General features: G+C 45.0%; 1 protein-coding gene across 2 annotated transcripts in view; it reads right to left on the bottom strand.

The window, feature by feature from the left end:
• The window catches only part of IFRD2 (interferon related developmental regulator 2), a 28,669-nt gene extending 10,835 nt beyond the window's left edge, over positions 1–17,834 (bottom strand). The window contains exon 1 of one of the 2 annotated variants that reach the window (XM_043886862.1): positions 17,519–17,834. In XM_043886862.1, coding sequence (XP_043742797.1) covers positions 17,519–17,576 — 58 coding nt within the window. In that variant the 5' untranslated portion in view covers positions 17,577–17,834. The remainder of the gene's footprint in view (positions 1–17,518) is intronic. The other variant, XM_043886864.1, reaches the window with a different exon arrangement.
• Positions 17,835–18,040: the final 206 nt, after the last annotated feature.

The following is an 18,040-nucleotide window of genomic DNA, read 5'->3' as shown; positions in this document are numbered from 1 at the left end:
CAACTTCAGGATGCAGGGGCCGCTGGGCAGGAAGAGCTGTGAAAAGTTCCTGGGTAGCACAGCTCGTGTTGCTGGGGATCCCAAGTAAAGACTGCTTCCTTTGAGTCACCCCACCTCCAAACCACAGCACTTTTGCAGAACCTGGCATTTGTCTATCAGGTAGAAGCAGACAGCAGCAGCCTGAAGGGCAAGAGGGAAGCGGTGATGAGTCACAGACTCTTGGCTGTTTGGGCACTTCCCACTCAAACTGACAACCCAGGGAAACAGCTTTCTCTAAGAGCCATGAAGGCTCAGCTCGCCCGAAATAACAGACTGGGGCAAGGTGGTACCCGCCTTGTGGCCGCTGCTTGTAACAGAACTTTAAAACCAACACTTCAGAGCAGTTAAAGAAATCAATTGCAAGAGCTAAATTTTATACTTTAAAACAAAAATCAACTGAAAAGATGCTCAGCATCTCCAATGATTAATGCATGCAAATTAAAGTGACAATGAAGCAACCCATCACACAAGTCATCAGAAAGTCACTACACAAAAAACGCTGGAGAAGACACACAGAAAGAGAGCCCGACAGCACTACTGGTTCAAGTGTAAACTGGAAATAGCCGCTCTGTCGGAAAACTATAAAGGTTCTTTAAAAACCAAAAACCAATGCTACCACAAGCTCTGCAAATCCCAGTCCTGGGCCTATACCCAGAGAAAACCATCCTCGAAAAGACACGTGAAACCCAACCGTCCTTGTGCCATAATCCAAGATAGAATACCAACCGAAACCATGGAAATGTCGAACTGCAGATAAATGAGGAAAAAAAGGCTTGCCACAACCACTCCATGGACTGGTACTCAGCCAGTAAACAGAATGAAATCATGCCATCTCTGGGCACTTCGACCCAGCAAGGCATGATTACACTAAATAGAAAAAGAGAAACACTGCTTATAACACTTAGAAGTGCTATCTAAACACTGATACAACTGAGGTACTAAAAAATAAAACAGATGAGATACTAAAAAGGAACTCAGATTTACCAAAGGTAAAGGTTAGAGAGGAGGAGAATAAATTAGGACGTTGAGATTGTGGTTTTCTGTCAAATAAATACACACCCCACACACATAAGTATATTTAACAAGCAAGGACATATGAGACAGCAGAAGGAACTTAGTCAACACTCTAATAACCACATGGGTAAGGCACCCGAGAAGGGACAGGTAAAAGTCCATGTGTAACTCAATCAGGTTGCTGCAGAAATAAAAACAACACTGTGTATCACCTATAATGCAACAGAATATGGAGATGATATTTTTAAAAAATTGACTGGGGCCTACCTATTCTATTGCATGAGGCCAGTGCCCCCTGGGCAGGGTCAGAGTACTGAATACTGAAGCCTGAACCGGCTTGGGTCCCAGGGTGGCCTGGGGTGAATCTGAGAGCTGAAGGGTTGGTGCCTCCAAATGAGTGCCACCTGGCACCTGTACTTCCTGCTCCCCTCCAGTTGGGACCACAACCTGGTAATGCAAGCTGACCCTCTAAGAGCTCAGGCCAGCCTAGCACACCTGAAGGGATGCTGGGGCTACTGGGTAGGAAGAGCTCCGCAGTCTCCCGGCCTCCACAGCTCCTGGTCCTGGGGACCCACTTAGCGCAGGCTTCCTTTCGGTTTCCCCACCTAAAACCACAGAACCCTGAATAAAACTCATGCAGGGCTTGAAATCTGTCTCCAAGGTGGGAGGAGAGGGAGGACCCAGAAGGGCAAGAAGGAAGAGGTATTGAATCATAAGCTAATGGCTATTTCTCCTGGCAAGTTCGACTCTAACGGACCATCGATGAAACGGCTTCTCTAAGGCTCATAAAGGATCAGGCTGCCCAAGACACAGGGGAGAGGAAGGGGAAGAGCTGCCACCTTGTGGCCAAGACTAGTAACAGCAGCTTTCAATAGGCGCCTCAGGGCACTCAACATAGGTTTGTAGAGCGGTGAGTGACGCCTGCCCTCAAGCAATATCCTCTGGCAGGTCAAGAAAATCGACTTGAAAACCGGGCTCACTCTCAGGAAACCAACTGCAAGAGCTAAATTTTACTACATTCTTACTTTACACACACACACAAGTCTAATGGTCAGGTGTTCAGCACCTTCAGTGATTAGAAAAATGCAAATCTAAATGACAGATCGGTAAACCGTAACACCAGTTATCAAAAGGGCTACACACAAAAAATTCAAGAGAGGCTGGGCACAAAAGGGAACACTACTACACGGTTAGTGCAAATATAAACTGGCAACGGCCGCCCTGGGGAACACTATGGAAGCTCCTTCCACAACGAGACAGACTGCTACCACAACCTCTGGAAATCGCACTCCTGGGAATATACTTGGAGAAAACCATCCTTTGAAAAGACATATATGCATTCAAATGGTATTTGCTCCAATATCCAAAACAGCATAGCCATTGAAACCACCGGTAACTACATTCATTAATTAATGAAAGAAAAAGACATGGAACAAACATACCATGAACTAGTAGTCAGCATGAAAAGAGAGTGAAACCATGCCATTTGTGGCTCTGCGACACAGCAGGAGAGGACTGCGCTAGGTACGCAGTCAGGGAAAAACACGCATCATTCATATCACAAACGGGGAATCCAAACCCGGAACAACTGAACCACTGTACCAACAATACAGAAGGGAGACCAAAAAAAGAACTTAATTTACTAAAGGGAATAGATGGGGAGTGGAGGGAAAAAATGGGAATGGTGGGGTTGACAGGAAAGCGCAAATAAATAAATAGTGTGTGTATAGATGTATATATACATATAAAGCACAAAATCACCAAGGATGTATGAAATACCACAGGAGACTCTACTCACCACACTGTAATATCCTCTGTGGGTAAATGATCCAAGAAAATATAGGTACAATTATATATTTAACTAAATCAGGGTGATGCAGAACAGCAGAACACCACTGTACCATCTATATTACAATACAAAATGGAAATTAAAGAAAATAAATCTGGACGCCTACCCTGTTCCAGGAGGTCCAGGTCACACCCACGAGGCCTGGACAGCCTGGGCGAGCCTGAGCGAGTGGAAGAGCCTGCAGGCACGTGCGCCCCCCGGACACCTGTACTTCCTACAGCCCTCTGGATGGGACCACAGCCTTGTAACGCAGGCTGGCCCTCTATCAGCTAAGGCTAGCCGAGGGCACCTGGAAGGATCTGAAGTCACCAAGTAGTAAGAGCTTTGAAAAGTCTCCTGGTCTCCATGGCTCCTGCTCCTGGGGAACCCACTTAAGCATCGATTCCTGTGGGTCGCCCCACCTCCAAACAACAGCACCCTCAGCATAACACCACTGCAGGGCTTGAGATGTGCCTCCCAGTAGGGGTGGGGACAGCAGAGCCTGAAGGGCAAGAGGGAAGAGGGAATGAATCACAAACTGCCCGGCACTTTCCACTCAAAGGGACCATCCAGGAAAACGGCTTTCTCTAACGTGATGAAAGCTCAGCTCAGTTCAGCCACTCAGTCCACCTGAGCGAAACTCAGAGAAAAACACATATCATTGATATCCCTTAGAGGTGGAACTGATACAACAGAACTAGTGTACTAACGACACAGAAGGAAGACTAAAAAAAAACCCTTAAATTTACCATAGGAACAATTGGGGTGGGAAGAAGAATAAATGAGAATGCTGGGAGTGACAGAAAATGACAAGTCAATACATCGGTTCAGTCGCTCAGTCGTGTCCAACTCTTTGCAAATCGCAGCATGCCAGGCCTCCCTGTCCATCACCAACTCCCAGAGTTTACTCAAACTCATGTCCATTGAGTCAGTGATGCCATCTCATTTTCTGTCCTCCCCTTCTCCTCCCTCCTTCAATCTTTCCCAACATCAGGGTCTTTTCAAATGAGTCAGCTCTCCGCATGAGGTGGCCAAAGTATTGGAGTTTCAGCTTGAACATCAGTCCTTCCAAAGAACAACCAGGACTGATCTCCTTTAGGATGGACTGGTTGGATCTCCTTGCAGTCCAAGGGACTCTCAAGAGTCTTCTCCAACACCACTGTTCAAAAGCATCAATTCTTCGGCGCTCAGCTTTCTTTATATTCCAACTCTCACATCCATACATGACTACTGGTAAAACCGTAGCTTTGACTAGATGGACCTTTGTTGGCAAAGTATTGCCTCTGCTTTTTTTTTTTTTTGCCTCTGCTTTTTAACATGCTGTCTAGATTGGTCATAACTTTCCTTCCAAGGAGTAAGCATCTTTTAATTTCATGGCTGCAGTCACCATCTGCAGTGATTTTGGAGCTCCCCAAAAATAAAGTCTGCCATTGTCTGCACTGTTTCCCCATCTATTTGCCATGAAGTGATGGGACCAGATGCCATGATCTTAGTTTTCTGAATGTTGAGCTTTAAGCCAACTTTTTCACTTTCTTCTTTCACTTTCATCAAGAGGCTCTTTAGTTCTTCACTTTCTGCCATAAGGGTGGTGTCATCTGTGTATCTGAAGTTATTGACATTTCTCCCGGCAATCTTGATTCCAGCTTGTGCTTCATCCATCCATCTAAGCACGGTGACAACATACAGCTTGACATACTCCTTTTCCTATTTGGAACCAGTCTGTTGATACATAGTAGTAAATAAACATCTATATAAAACAAGAATCAGCGTGGATGAATGAAATGGCACAAGACACTCTCCTCAACACTGTAATGACCTTTGTGGGTAAAGCACCCGAGGAAAGTACAGGTACAGGTATATGTAGAACTGAATCAGGTTTGTGAAGAACTCAAAAACAATATTCTAGACCAACTATATTGCAAAACAAAATGGAAATTAAAAACAAAACAAAACAAAACACAGAGGCTGGACTGCCTATTCTATTCGAGGAGGACTATGTCTCCTGGACTGGTGTCACACCCACAGAGCCCCTGCAGGCCTGGGTCCCAAGCTGTCCTGGGCTAACTCTGAGAGAGCTATGGAGCCTGGGCCAGCAAATCAGGCTCCCTTGCACCTGTGGTGTTGGAGAAGACTCTTGAGAGTCCCTTGGACTGTAAGGAGATCCAACCAGTCCATCCTAAAGGAAATCAGTCCTGAATATTCATTGGAAGGACTGATACTGAAGCTGAAACTCCAATACTTCGGCCACTTGTTGCGAAGAGCTGACTCATTAGAAAAGACCCTGGTGCCGGGAATGATTGAGGGCAGGAGGAGAAGGGAACGATAGAGGATGAGATGGTTGGATGGCATCAGCGACTCAATGGACATGGGTTTGGGTGGACTCCAGGAGTTGGTGATGGACAGGGAGGCCTGGCGTGCTGCAGTTCATGGGGTTGCAAAGAGTCGGACACGACTGAGCGACTGAACTGAACTGCACCTGTGCAGCCTACGACCCTCTGGAGGGGACCACAGCCTTGTAAGGCAGGCTGGCCCTCTATCAGCTAAGGCAAGCCTAGTGCATGAAGGATGCTGTAGTCACTAAGTAGTAAGAGCTTTGAAAAGCCTCCCTGTCTCCATGGCTCCCGCTCCTGGGGAACCCACTTAAGCATTGATTCCTTTGGGTCGCCCCACCTCCAAACAGCAGCACCCTCAGCAAACACCACTGCAGGGCCTGAGATGTGTCTCCAGAGTGGGAGGGGAGAGCGGAGCCTGGAGAGCAGGACAGACGTGGGGATGAGTCACAAACCCTTGGCTCTCCCTTCGGGCACTTTGCACTCGGATGGACCACCCAGGAAAACGGCTTTCCCTGAGGTGATGAAAGGTTTGCTGGCTGGAAACAGCAGGGTGGGTGGGGGAAAGTGCTGCCACCTCGTGGGCTCTTCTTGTAACATCAAGTTTGAAGCCCAGACAAAGGGCAGGTAGTTACCATTCACAAGGACTGCAGGGCTGTGAGCGATGCCTGCCCTCAAGGAGTGTCTTCTGGTAGGTCAAGGAAATCAACTTGAAAATGGGGCTCACTCTCAAGAAATGAATGGCAAGAGCTAAGTGTTACTACACTCCTATTTACAGGAAACAAAGTCAAATGGTAAGTTGTTCAGTATCTCCAGTGATAGTAAAATGCAAATCAAAATGACAAATCTGTAACCCCCATACCAGGTATCAAAAAGTCTACACAATAAATGCAAGAGAGAAAAAAAAAATGCAAGAGAGGCTGGGCAGAAAAGGGTCCCTACTGCACTGTTGGGGCAAATATGCTGTCAGTGGCCACTTTGAAATAGAGAACACTATGGAAGTTATTTCTAAAACAAAACAAAGTGCTATCACAAGCCCTGGATATCTCAGTCCTGGGACAATAACAGAGAAAAAACCATCCTTCAAAAATAGTCCTGTGCCCAAAGTTCCGTGTTCCACTATTCACAATAGGAAATCCGTGGAAACCACCCAAAAGTACATCCAAAAAAAAAAACAACAAAAAAAACAAAAGTACATCCATCGATAAAAGGAAGAAAAAGAGATGCAACACATACCCCATGAACGACAACTCAGCTAGAAAACAGAATGAAACCACGCCATTTGTGGCAGCCGGATACACAAAGAGATGACTACACCAGGTAGAGAGAGTCAGACAGAGAAAAACAAGTATCACTGATATCACTTAATGGTGGAATCAAAACCCTGATACAAATGAACTAGTGTACTAACAAAAGAGAAGAATGACTAAAAAAAGGAACTTAAATTTATTAAAGGGAACAGTTGGGGATGGAAGAAGAATAAATTAGAAGGCTGAGACTGACAGAACACAACACATAAATACATAGTAAATACACGTGTGTGTGTGTGTATGTAAAACACATAATCAGCAAGGATGTATGAAATAGCAGAAGACACGAAACTCAACCCGTAATGACCTTTGTGGGTAAAATATCCGAGAAAGTACAGGTACAGGTATATGTAGAACTGAATCAGGTTGGTGTAGAACTCAAAAACAATACTGTATATCAACTATATTAAAATAAATAAAATTATTTTTTAAAAATGGATAACAAAAAAAAAAGTATAACCAACAAGGACTTATTGTATAGCACAGAGAACTATGTTCCATGTTATTGTTACATGCCAGCCTGGGTGAGAGGGGGTCTGGGGGAGAATGGATACATTTATGCCCCAGTCCCTTCACTGATCACCTGACACTATCGCAACATTGTTAATCGGCTGTAAGTGAAAGTGAAAGTTCAAGTCCCTCCATTGTGTGCAACTCTTTGCCACCCCATGGACTACACAGTCCATGGAATTCTCTAGGCCAGAATACTGGAGCGGGGAGTCTATCCCTTCTCCAGCGGATCTTCCCGACCCAGGAATTAAACTGAGGTATCCTGCACTGCAGGCGGATTCTTTACCAGCTGAGCTACCAGGGAAGCCCCATTAATTGGCTATTTCCCAATACAAAATGTTTTTGGTGTTAAAAATTAACAAACAAAATTTTTAATTTAAAAAAAAAAAAAGAAAGAAAGAAAACCACATGAAAACTTGCTGAGCACCACTATTTGAGAAATGCAAATCAAAAGGACCACGATGTATCACCTCCCACCAGGGAATGTGGCCGTCCTCCAAAAGTCTCCAAACAGTAAATATTGAACCTGGCATGGAAATAAGAGAACATGCCTACACCATCAGCAGAAATACAAAGCAGCACAGCCAATATGCAGAGCAGCAGGGAGATTCCTGAAAATACAAAAAAACAGACCAACCACAGAATTCCAAAGTGCCCCTCCCAGGCATTCCTTTGTCCTCAGAAATCATAATTCCTAAACACACATGCACCACAACATTCGTTACCACTCTATTTGCAGCAGCAAGAACACAGAAGTCTGCTCCACATCCATCAACAGGTGAATGAAGAAATAAACATGGTGTCCATATAGACAATGCAATATTCCTCAGGCATAAAAAAGAATGAAATAATGCCACTGGCAACAACACAGCTGGAGGTAGAGATGATCATACCGAGAAGTGTAATGGAGACAAGGAACAAAAACGTCCTATGATATCTCTTATAGGTGGACACTCATAACTGATACAAATGAACTAATTTAAAAACACAGAAACAGACTCAAGGACTTGGCAAACAAATATATGTTTACCAAAAGAATCAGGTGGGGTAGGGGAGAGAAATTTGGAGGTTAAGATAAACATAAACACAAAACATATACACAATATGTGATCAACAATGCCTTACTGTGGAGCCCAGGAACTTCTACTAAATACTCGGTCAAACCTGATACGGGAAAATAATCCAAGAAAGAATAGGTATATGTATATGCAGAACTGAATCACATATACCTGAAACTGCACACCTAAAAAACAAACACAACTTAGGTGTTGTACAACACCTAAGTTGTAACAACGTTGCAAATCAACCGTACTCCAACATAAAATAAAACTCCAATTAAAAAAGAAACAGAAATGCCTACTATATTCCATTCAGACCAGGGGGACCTAGGCAGGTGTTAATTCCCTGGGCGCCAGAGCAGCCCTGGGGCTGAGGGAGCACGTGCCTGCACAGGAACCCCCCCTTGGATTTGCGGTGTCTGATCCCCTCTGAATGGGACCACGCTGTCCACATCCAGGCGGGCCCTCCAGCAGCAAAACCAAAACTAGGGCAACCAAAGGGTGGGGCACCCTCTGGGCTGGAAGAGCGAGGAAGAGTCACCTTGTGTGCAGGTCTCCGGGTGGTGGGCTTCCCACCTCCAGCCTACTTCCTTCGAGTCAACCCTGTCCTCTATGACCGCACCCTGAGCGCTGCCGCGTTACAAGCGTTGGTGTTTGTCCGGGGGTGAGAAGGGTAACGGGGAACAAGAGCCACAAGCCCTTGACTGTTTGATCTGGCACATTCCACTCAGTTATAAGCCAAGAACAGGCCTCTTTGCTAAGGCTCTGGCGGCCAGAAGACCCAGTGTTGGGCACGAAAAAAATCCTTCCGCCTTGTGGCCACTTCTCAGAACTACAGCTTTAAAACCCTTGCTTCTGGACACTCGGGGCTTCCCTCATAGCTCAGTTGGTAAAGAATCCGCCTGAAATGCAAGACACCCCGGTTCGATTCCTGGGTCAGGATGATCCACTGGAGAAGGGATAGGCTACCCACTCCAGTATTCTTGGGCTTCCCTGTGTGGCTCAACTGGTAACGGCCCGCAATGCGGGAGACCTGGGTTCAGTCCCTGGATTGGGAAGATCCCCTGGAGAAGGGAAAGGTTACCCACTCCAGCATTCTGGCCTGGAGAATTCCATGGACTGTATACTCCATGGGGTCGCAAAGAGTTGGACAGGATTGAGTCACTTTCATTTTCTGGGTACTTAATCATCACAAGGGCTGGGGCACTGTAAGTAAGTAGCACTTGCCCGTAAGAAATATCCCTGGGGAGGTAATCAGAAAAAAATTCAGAGGGTGGACTTTCACGAAGTCAATTTCAAGATGAATATTTCACTCTCGCTGTTAAAAAAAAAAGAAAGAAAGAAAGAAAGAAAAGCACTTGAAAACTTGCTCAGCACAGCTTATTAGTAGAGAAATGCAAATCAAAAGGACCACAGGTATCACCTCCCACCGGGCAGAATGACCAGCCTCCAAAAGTCTACGAATAATAAGTACTGTGTAGAGAAAGGGGAACCCTCCTACACTGTTGGCGGGAACGTAAAGGGGCACAGCCAATTGGGAAAAGAGGAGGGAGATTCCTGAAAAAATGAAAAATACACCAACCATAGGATTTGGAAATGCTTTTCCCAGTGGATATCCTCAGAAAACTATAATTCCTAAACATACATGCACCCCAACATTTATTGCAGCCTGGCTATTCACAACAGCCAGGACACAGAAGTCTCCAAAATGTCCCTTGATAGATGAATAAAGAAGATATGGTATATATATACAATGATATATCAGCCAAAAAAAAAAAAATAAGAATGAAATAATGCAATTTTCAGCAACAAGGACCTAGAGATGATTACAGTGATTCAAGAAAATCAGTAGAGATCCAAAAACATCCTATGATATTGCTTATATGCGGAATCTAACAATTGATACAAATGAACTAATTTATAAGACAGACACAGGCTCACAGACTTAGAAAAGAAATTTATGGGAAATTCCCCTGCAGTACAGGGTTAGGACTCAGGTTTCACTGTCAAGGTCTTAGATTGGATCCCTGGTCATGGAACTGAGATGCCAGAATCTGCAGTCCAGAGCCTATATATATATATATATATATATATATATAAAAGAAAAGAAATTTATGATTACCAAATGGAGGGATGGGAGGGAGGGATAAATTTGCAGGTTGGGATGAACACATATACATCAATGTATGTAAAACAGATTATCAACAAGGACCTGATGGACAGCACAGGTAACTCTAGTCAACACTCTCTCAAAACCTATATGGGAAAAAAATTCAAATAAGAATATATATATTCAGTGGATCACTGAAAAAAATCAACGAGGAATTGAAAAAACATACCTAGAGAGAAATGCTTTTGAACTGTGGTGTTGGAGAAGACTCTTGAGAGTCCCTTGGACTGTAAGGAGATCAAACCAGTCCATCCTAAAGGAAATCAGTCCTGAATATTCATTGGAAGGACTGATGCTGAAGCTGAAGCTGAAGCTCCAATACTTTGGCCACCTGATGCAAAGAACTGACTCATTTGAAAAGACCCTGATGATTGAGGCCGGGAGGAGAGGGGGACGACAGAGGAGGAGATGGTTGGATGACATCACTGACTCAATGGACATGAGTTTGAGCAAGCTCCAGGAGATGCTGAATGACAGGGAGGCCGGGTGTGCTGCAGTCCATGGGGTAGAAAAGAGCTGGACACGACTGAGCGACTGAACTGAACTGAGAGAGAAATGGCAAAGAAAACACCAAATCCAAAACCTATGGGATGCCACAAAAGCAGTTCTAAAAGGCAACTTTACAGGGATGCAATGTTACCTCAGGAAACCAGACAAAATATCAAAGAAGCAAGGTGAACTTATACCTAAAGCAACTAGAGAAGACAGACAAAATCCAAAATTAGTAGAAGAAATTATAAACATAAGAACAGGAATGAATGAAATAGAGACAAAGAAAATCATAGAAAAGATGAATGAAAGTAAAAGCTTGTCCTTTGAAAAGATACACAATATTGATAAACCTTTAGCTAGACTCATCAAGGAAAAAAAAAAGAGAGTGCACTCAAATCAATAAAATTAGCGGGCTTCCCTGGTGGCTCAGTGGTAAAGAATCCACCTGCCAGTGCAGGAGACACAGGTTCGATCCCTGATCTGGAAAGATCCCACACGTGGTGGAGCAACTACGTCCATGTGCCACAACTACTGAGTCTGTGCTCTAGAGCAGGTGAACTGAAACTGTTGAGCTCTCACTCCACAGATTCTGAAGCCAGCACGCCCTAGAGCCAGTGCTCAACAGCAAGAGAAGCCACTGCAGTGAGAAGTCTGTGCACTGCCAACAGAGAAAAGCCCAGGCAGCACAGCCTATACATAAATAATAATAAAAAAATTAAATCAGAGAAGAAAAAGAAGTGAGAATGGACACCACAGAAATATCAATACAAAGGGTCATAAGAGACTACTACAAACAACTTTATGCCAATAAAATGGACAACCTAAAAGAAAAGACAAATTCTGGGCCTTCCCTGGCGGTCTAGTGGTTAGGACTCTGCGCTTCCACTGCGCAGAGTGGCCCAAGTTCAATCCCTGGTCAGGGAATTAAGATCATGCAAGCCACAGGGTGCAAACGTAAACAAACAAACACTTTAAAAAGTTTTAATTTAAAAAGAGAAATGTACGAATTCTTAGAAATGTATAGCTTTCAAGACTGAACCAGGAAGAAATAGAAAATATGAACAGACCAATCACAATGAATGCGACACTGTGATGAGAAAACTTCCAACAGACAAAAGCTGAGGACCAGGCGGCTTCATAGGTGACTTTTACCAAACATGTAGAGAAGAGTTAACACCTATATTTCTGAAAATATGTCCCCAAATTCCAGATGAAGGAACACTCCTGAACTCATTCTACAAGGCCACCATCACCCTAATACCAAAACAGACACATACAAATACAGGTCAATATCACTGATGAACATAGATGCAAAAGTCCTCAACAAAATACCAGCAGACTGAAACCAACAATACATTAAAGGGCTCATGCACCAGGATCAAGTGGGATTTATCCTAGGGATGCCAAGATTCTTCAATATAGTCAAATCAATCAGTGTGATACACCACATTAACAAACTGAAGAATAAAAACCATATAATCATCTCAATTGATGAAGAAAAAGCTTTTGACATGGAGAAGGAAATGGCAACCCACTCCAGTACTCTTGCCTGGAGAAATCCCATGGATGGAGGAGCCTGGTAGGCTACAGTCCATGGGGCCGCAAAGAATGGACATGACTGATCGACTTCACTTTCTTTCTTTCTTTTCCCTTAGGATGGACTGGTTCAATTTCCTTGCTGTCCAAGGGACTCCAAGAGTCTTCTCCAACAACAGTTCAAAAAAAAAAAAAAAGCTTTTGACAAAATTCAATATCCATTTATATAAAAACTCTCCAGAAAGTGGGCACAGAGGGACCTTACTTCAACATAATAGAGGCCATACATGACAAACCCATAGCTAGCATCATTCTCAATGGTGAAAAGCTGAAAACATTTCCTCTAAGATTAGAAAGAACACAAGGATGTTTACTCTTGCCACTTTTATTCAACATAGTTCTCAAGTCCTAAGTATGACAGTCAGAGAAAAGAAAGAAAGAAAAGGAATCCAAATTGGAAAGGAAGAAAAACTGTCACTGTCTGCAGATGACGTGATACTGTACACAGAAAATCCTAAAGATGCTATCAGAAAATTACTAGAGCTCACCAATGAATGTGGCAAATTTGCTGGATGCAAAATTAATATAGAAATCACCTGAATTCCTATAACTAACAACAAGAAATCAGAGAGAAATCAAGGAAAACAGGGAACTTCCCTGCCTTCAATGGCTAGGACTCCACACTCCCAATGCAGGGGGCCTGGGTTCAATCCCTGTTCAGGGAACTAGATTCCACATGCTGCAATGAAAAGATTCTGCTTGCCACAATAGAGATCAGAGATCTCACATGCCATAACTAAGACCTGGTGCAGCCAAATAAATATTTTTTAAAGAAAGAAACCAAGGAAATAATCCCCATTTGCCATCACATCAAAAAGAGTAAAACACCTAGGAATAAGCCTACCTAAGGAGATAAAAGAATTATACTCTGAAAATACTGGTGAAAGAATTGTGGATGACACAAACAGATGGAAAGATACACCATGCTCTTGGACTGGAAGAGTCAATATTGTCAAAACATGACTCTACTACCCAATGCAATCTACAGGTTCAGTGCAATCCCTATCAAATTACCAGTGGCATTTCTTACAAAACTAGAACAACAACAAAATGTTTAGATTTATATAGAAACACAGAAGACCTCAAATAGCCAAGCAATCCTGAGAAGAAAACCAGAGCTGGAGGAATCAGGCACCCTGACTTCAGACTAAACTATACAGCTACAGTAATCAAAACAGCAGGGTACTGGCACAAAACCAGACATACAGATCAGTGGACCCAGAAATAAACCCATGCACCTATGGTCAATTAATCTATGACAAAGGAAGCGAGAATATACAATGGAGAAAAGGCAGTCTCTTCAGTAAGTGGTGTGCTGGGAAAACTGGACAGTTACAATGTAGAAGAATGAAATTAGAACATCCTCTAACACCATACATGCTTCCCTGGTGGTCCAACTGGTAAAGAATCTGCCTGCAATGTGGGAGACCTGGGTTTGATCCCTGGGTTGGGAAGACCCCTTGTAGAAGGGAATGGTTACCCACTCCAGTATTCTGGCCTGGAGAATTCCACGAACTGTATATCCATGGGGTCGCAGAGTTAGACACAACTTTCACTCACTAACACCATACACAAAAATAAACTCAAAATGGATTAAAGACCTAAATGTAAGGCCAGACTCTATAAAACTCCTAGAGGAAAACATAGGGCAAACACTCCTTAACATAAATCACAGCAGTATCTTCTTTGATCCACCTCCTAGAATAATGAAGATTTAAAAAATTTAAAAATGGGACCTAAATAAACTTAAAAGCTTCTGCACAACAAAGGAAACCATAAACAAAACAAAAAGACAACCCACAGGATAGGAGAAAATATCTGCAAACAAAGCGACCGAGAAGGGATTAATCTCCAAAATATACAAACAGCTCATACAGTTCTATGTTTAAAAAAAAAAACAAAACAGAATATCTAAATAGACATTTCTCTAAGAAGACATACTAATGACTAAAAAGCACATGAAAAGATGCTCAACATCACTAGTTTTAAGACAAACGTAAATTAAAACTACAGCAAGGTATCACCTCACACCAGTCAGAAGGGCCATCATGAAAAAGTCTGCAAACAGGGACTCCCCTGGTGGTCAACCGTTTAGGACTCCGCACTTCCAATGAAGGGAATGTGAGTTCAATCCCTGGTCGGGGAACTAGATCCCAAATGCCACAACTAAGAGTTTGCATGCTGCAACTAAAGATTCCAGGTGTCTCAACTAAGACCAGGCAGAGCCAGATAAATGAATAAGAAGTATATGAATGTGGATCCCTCCCTCCTCCAGGCACAGGCCGTTCAGGCTATGCATTTCATAGCCCAGTCCACCCGAGACATCAGTGCAGGATTCAAAACGCCAACTACCAGTCCTCAGACCCCTGTAAGTGACTTGCTCCAGTTGGTTTATTCAGTTTTCAATCATAGGAATATAAACTAAGAGACCAAAGGCACCCAAAGAAATATACAAAAGGCCCAAACGCTGGCAGTGGCTTTGTCCATTGAAAAACCACTGAAGGCGAGGCTGGCCTTTCCAGGCCAAACTGGCCGTGGTAAACCATAAGGCTCATGGACACCCAGACAAAACCAGTGAACCCTGGGTGGGCAGACGGGGCACTGACGGAAAGAAGGGGCTCAGTCCACTTTGAGAACAATCAGAGCTTTGGCAGAGGGAAAGCCCCAGATGCCAGAAAGGGACAGGGACCCATAAGCTTTTGATGGTTTTATAATCAAAAGGCTGAGGGAGCCCAAGACCAAAAGTGGCTATAGGTAGAGATACCACCTACATAACTCGTGGTGAGCCTCAAGCTTCAGGCAGTCATTGATGTGGTGAGCCACTTGATAAAATCTCTCATAAGCACCAGGGCAACCCTCTCAGTCTTAACCTAAAGACTGAAAGCCTTAACAATCATAAGAAATATGTAGTGGGAGTGTCAGTAAAGAGACACGGGTATACTTTCCTGCAACCCTTTTTGTGCAACATCAGTGGCCAGTCATTTCTACATTCCTTTCTGTCTGTGCCGGATTGTCCTCTCCCTTTAATAGATGGGACTTATTAACTAAATTAGGGGCCACTCTGTTTCTCGAAGGACAAGGAAGCCACCCTTATCACTAAATGATGTGAACAAATTTTTTTTCTTTAAATAACAAGACTAAATCTATAACTAAAAGACTTTGAAGTATAAAACATTAAGGCTCCGGGCCTAGCCAAAAGCAAACAAGTGAGGCTTCAAGTAACCCTCTCCAGATATGGAAACTGCTTGGAAAATATGGTTTGGGTCTCCAAAACTGTGGCTACAATCTCTTTTAATAACTCTTCTAATGTCTATTGCTTTGATTGTTTTCATTTGTATCTTCTATAAACTCATTCTCTGATGTTTAACACCCACAAGGGCTAACAGAATAGTACTCAGTCAGTAAAGAGTCTGCCTGCAATGCAGGAGACCCTGGTTCAATCACTGGCTCGGGAAGATCCTCTGGAGGAGGAAATGGCAACCCGCTCCAGTATTCTGGAGAATTCCATGGACAGAGGAGCCCAGTGGGCTACAGTCCATGGGTTCACAAAGAGTCGGAAATGACTGAGTGACTAACACACACACAGCCAGAGTTAGCATTACAGTTCTCCCAAAAGAGAAGGCAGACTCAGTCAGGTCTTACACTTCTTCCCCAGGGAGGCCTACATCCCATCTCAGCAGAAAGCAGTTAAGTTTGTTGGCCCTTAACCCCCTTTAAGCATAAGGGATAAACACCTGGAGGCAGGGAATGACAGGGACAGTAAAAAGACCAAAAGTAGGTGATTAAATAGTTAAAGAAAAAACTATGGGAGACTGCTTTAAGTTAATCATCATTCAAGAAAGCACCTTTAAAAAAAGAAAGCAAGTAGGTTTGCTTAATCATAAAATCATGAAACAGAAGCAGGAGGCATGCCCCCAAACAACCATTGTTTTAATGGTAGAAGGAAATCTACATCCAGCCCAATGATTCCTAGGACATGCTCCCTGAGTGCACTAAAAGAAAAAATTTAAGGACAGAGTGACATTACACTAAAACCTGAAATGACTTATCATATTTCAGTATATGGTTACTGCCTTTTTGCACATTCCTATTGCGCCATGACAGTCCTGATTTGACCTTGTAGGGGCCAGAAAACTCCCCTATCCCATGTGCAGAAGGAACTGATGATGGAAGCATGACATCTCCTCAAGAATGAGGAAGAAGGTGGTCTTCTTGCTCTCCCCACTGTTCCTTTGATTATAAAACTATACCCACCAAGTTCTTGGGGCAGCACCTTCTCACCCACCCACTTGTAGGCCTCTCAAGTGTCCTATTCTAAAAAGTCACTTTTTATTTATCACTTTCAACTCCTGCTGAATTCTCTGTGCTCTGATACATAAAGAACCAGAGCTCCTCGGAGCCTCACCCCCGCCTCCGCACCCCCACCCCCGCGCCCCGCATTTCTGCGGTTTCATCAGTAGACTGGCTTTATTGCTCCCAGGCAAGTGAATCCAAGTGTGATTCGGTAACACCCTCATCCAAGCCCCATTAAAATGGTGGCCAGGTGTCAGCCATGCCTAAAAGGCACCCCATCGCTGCTGAGTAAACACAAACGTGTTTACTGTACCAGGACATATGCTGCACCTCCTGGTCGACCTGATAAGCGACTCTCAGGACTGCCTCGGGCCCCAGGACGCTCATCTGCCTTCTAGGGCCGGGCAGTCAAGGCCCCAAATTTTGCAGTTTCCCCATCACCCTATCTCCCAGTACTCCAGGATAAGCCAGCTCTCCCACCAATTTCCTAGTCCGGTCAGTCCGGTCTGGGGAAGGATCAGGGTTTGGAGAGCGGACAGGCTTCCAGCTCCGTCTGGCCAGTTTGTCCAGAACAGCGGACAGCTTGGGTAGGGAGGCAATGAGAAAGCAACCAAGGCCGGCAGGTGCGGAGCAGGTGCGAGTCGGAGCGAGGGCTCGGGCGCGCGGGCAGCACACGCCAGTCAGGCGCACACGTGGCCGCTGACTTCTGGGGCACGTGCCCGTCACGGTGGGGAGTGCGCAGGTGGCGGCACCAGACTGGGCAAGGCAGGAGTCTGTACCCGAAAACTCTAAGGGACACTGACGGGAACCCACTCAGGACCCTAGTTTGACGTTCCTCAGTTGCCCCGTGCCCCGCCACCCACTCCACCCCAACTTACCTCCTCCGCGGCGCTGGCCGCCTCTGCGGGGCGCGCTGCCTTTTCGGGCGCGGGGCATGCCGCAAATCGGGCACGATGGGGCGCGGGGTCAGGGACCCGGCGGCGGGGGGTTCCAGGCCAGCGAGTCGCCGGCCGGTGCGCTGAGTTGAGACTTAGGCAGACGACGGGAGCCACACGCTGCGCGCGCCACCATCTTCACGAGGCGCCCCGCCCTGCCAGATGGGTGGAAGCGCCCCGCCCCGCTAAATGGGTGGCCGGGAAGGCGAGTCCCTGGCCACTCGGCTCAGACCGCATCCATGCGGCCGAAACTTCTATTCCCAAGGTGCTGCGTGCGCAGATTACCGGCGCCGGGCTGGGCGCAGAGCACCTCGGGAATTGTAGTCTAGTCCGGGGGGCCCATAAGCCCACGGCGCCCCAGCTGAACTATGCACCCACAATGCCCTGCGCCCTCCCCCAGCACGTGTAGTCATTAACTCTGAAGCTGCCCGCACACTGCTGTCCACCACGCAGGACCCGCATCTC

Source organism: Cervus elaphus, chromosome 24, assembly GCF_910594005.1.
Source record: "Cervus elaphus chromosome 24, mCerEla1.1, whole genome shotgun sequence".
Lineage (NCBI taxonomy): Eukaryota > Metazoa > Chordata > Mammalia > Artiodactyla > Cervidae > Cervus > Cervus elaphus.
Note: the sequence above shows the minus strand (reverse complement) of the source record. Positions and strands in the feature narration are given on the sequence as shown.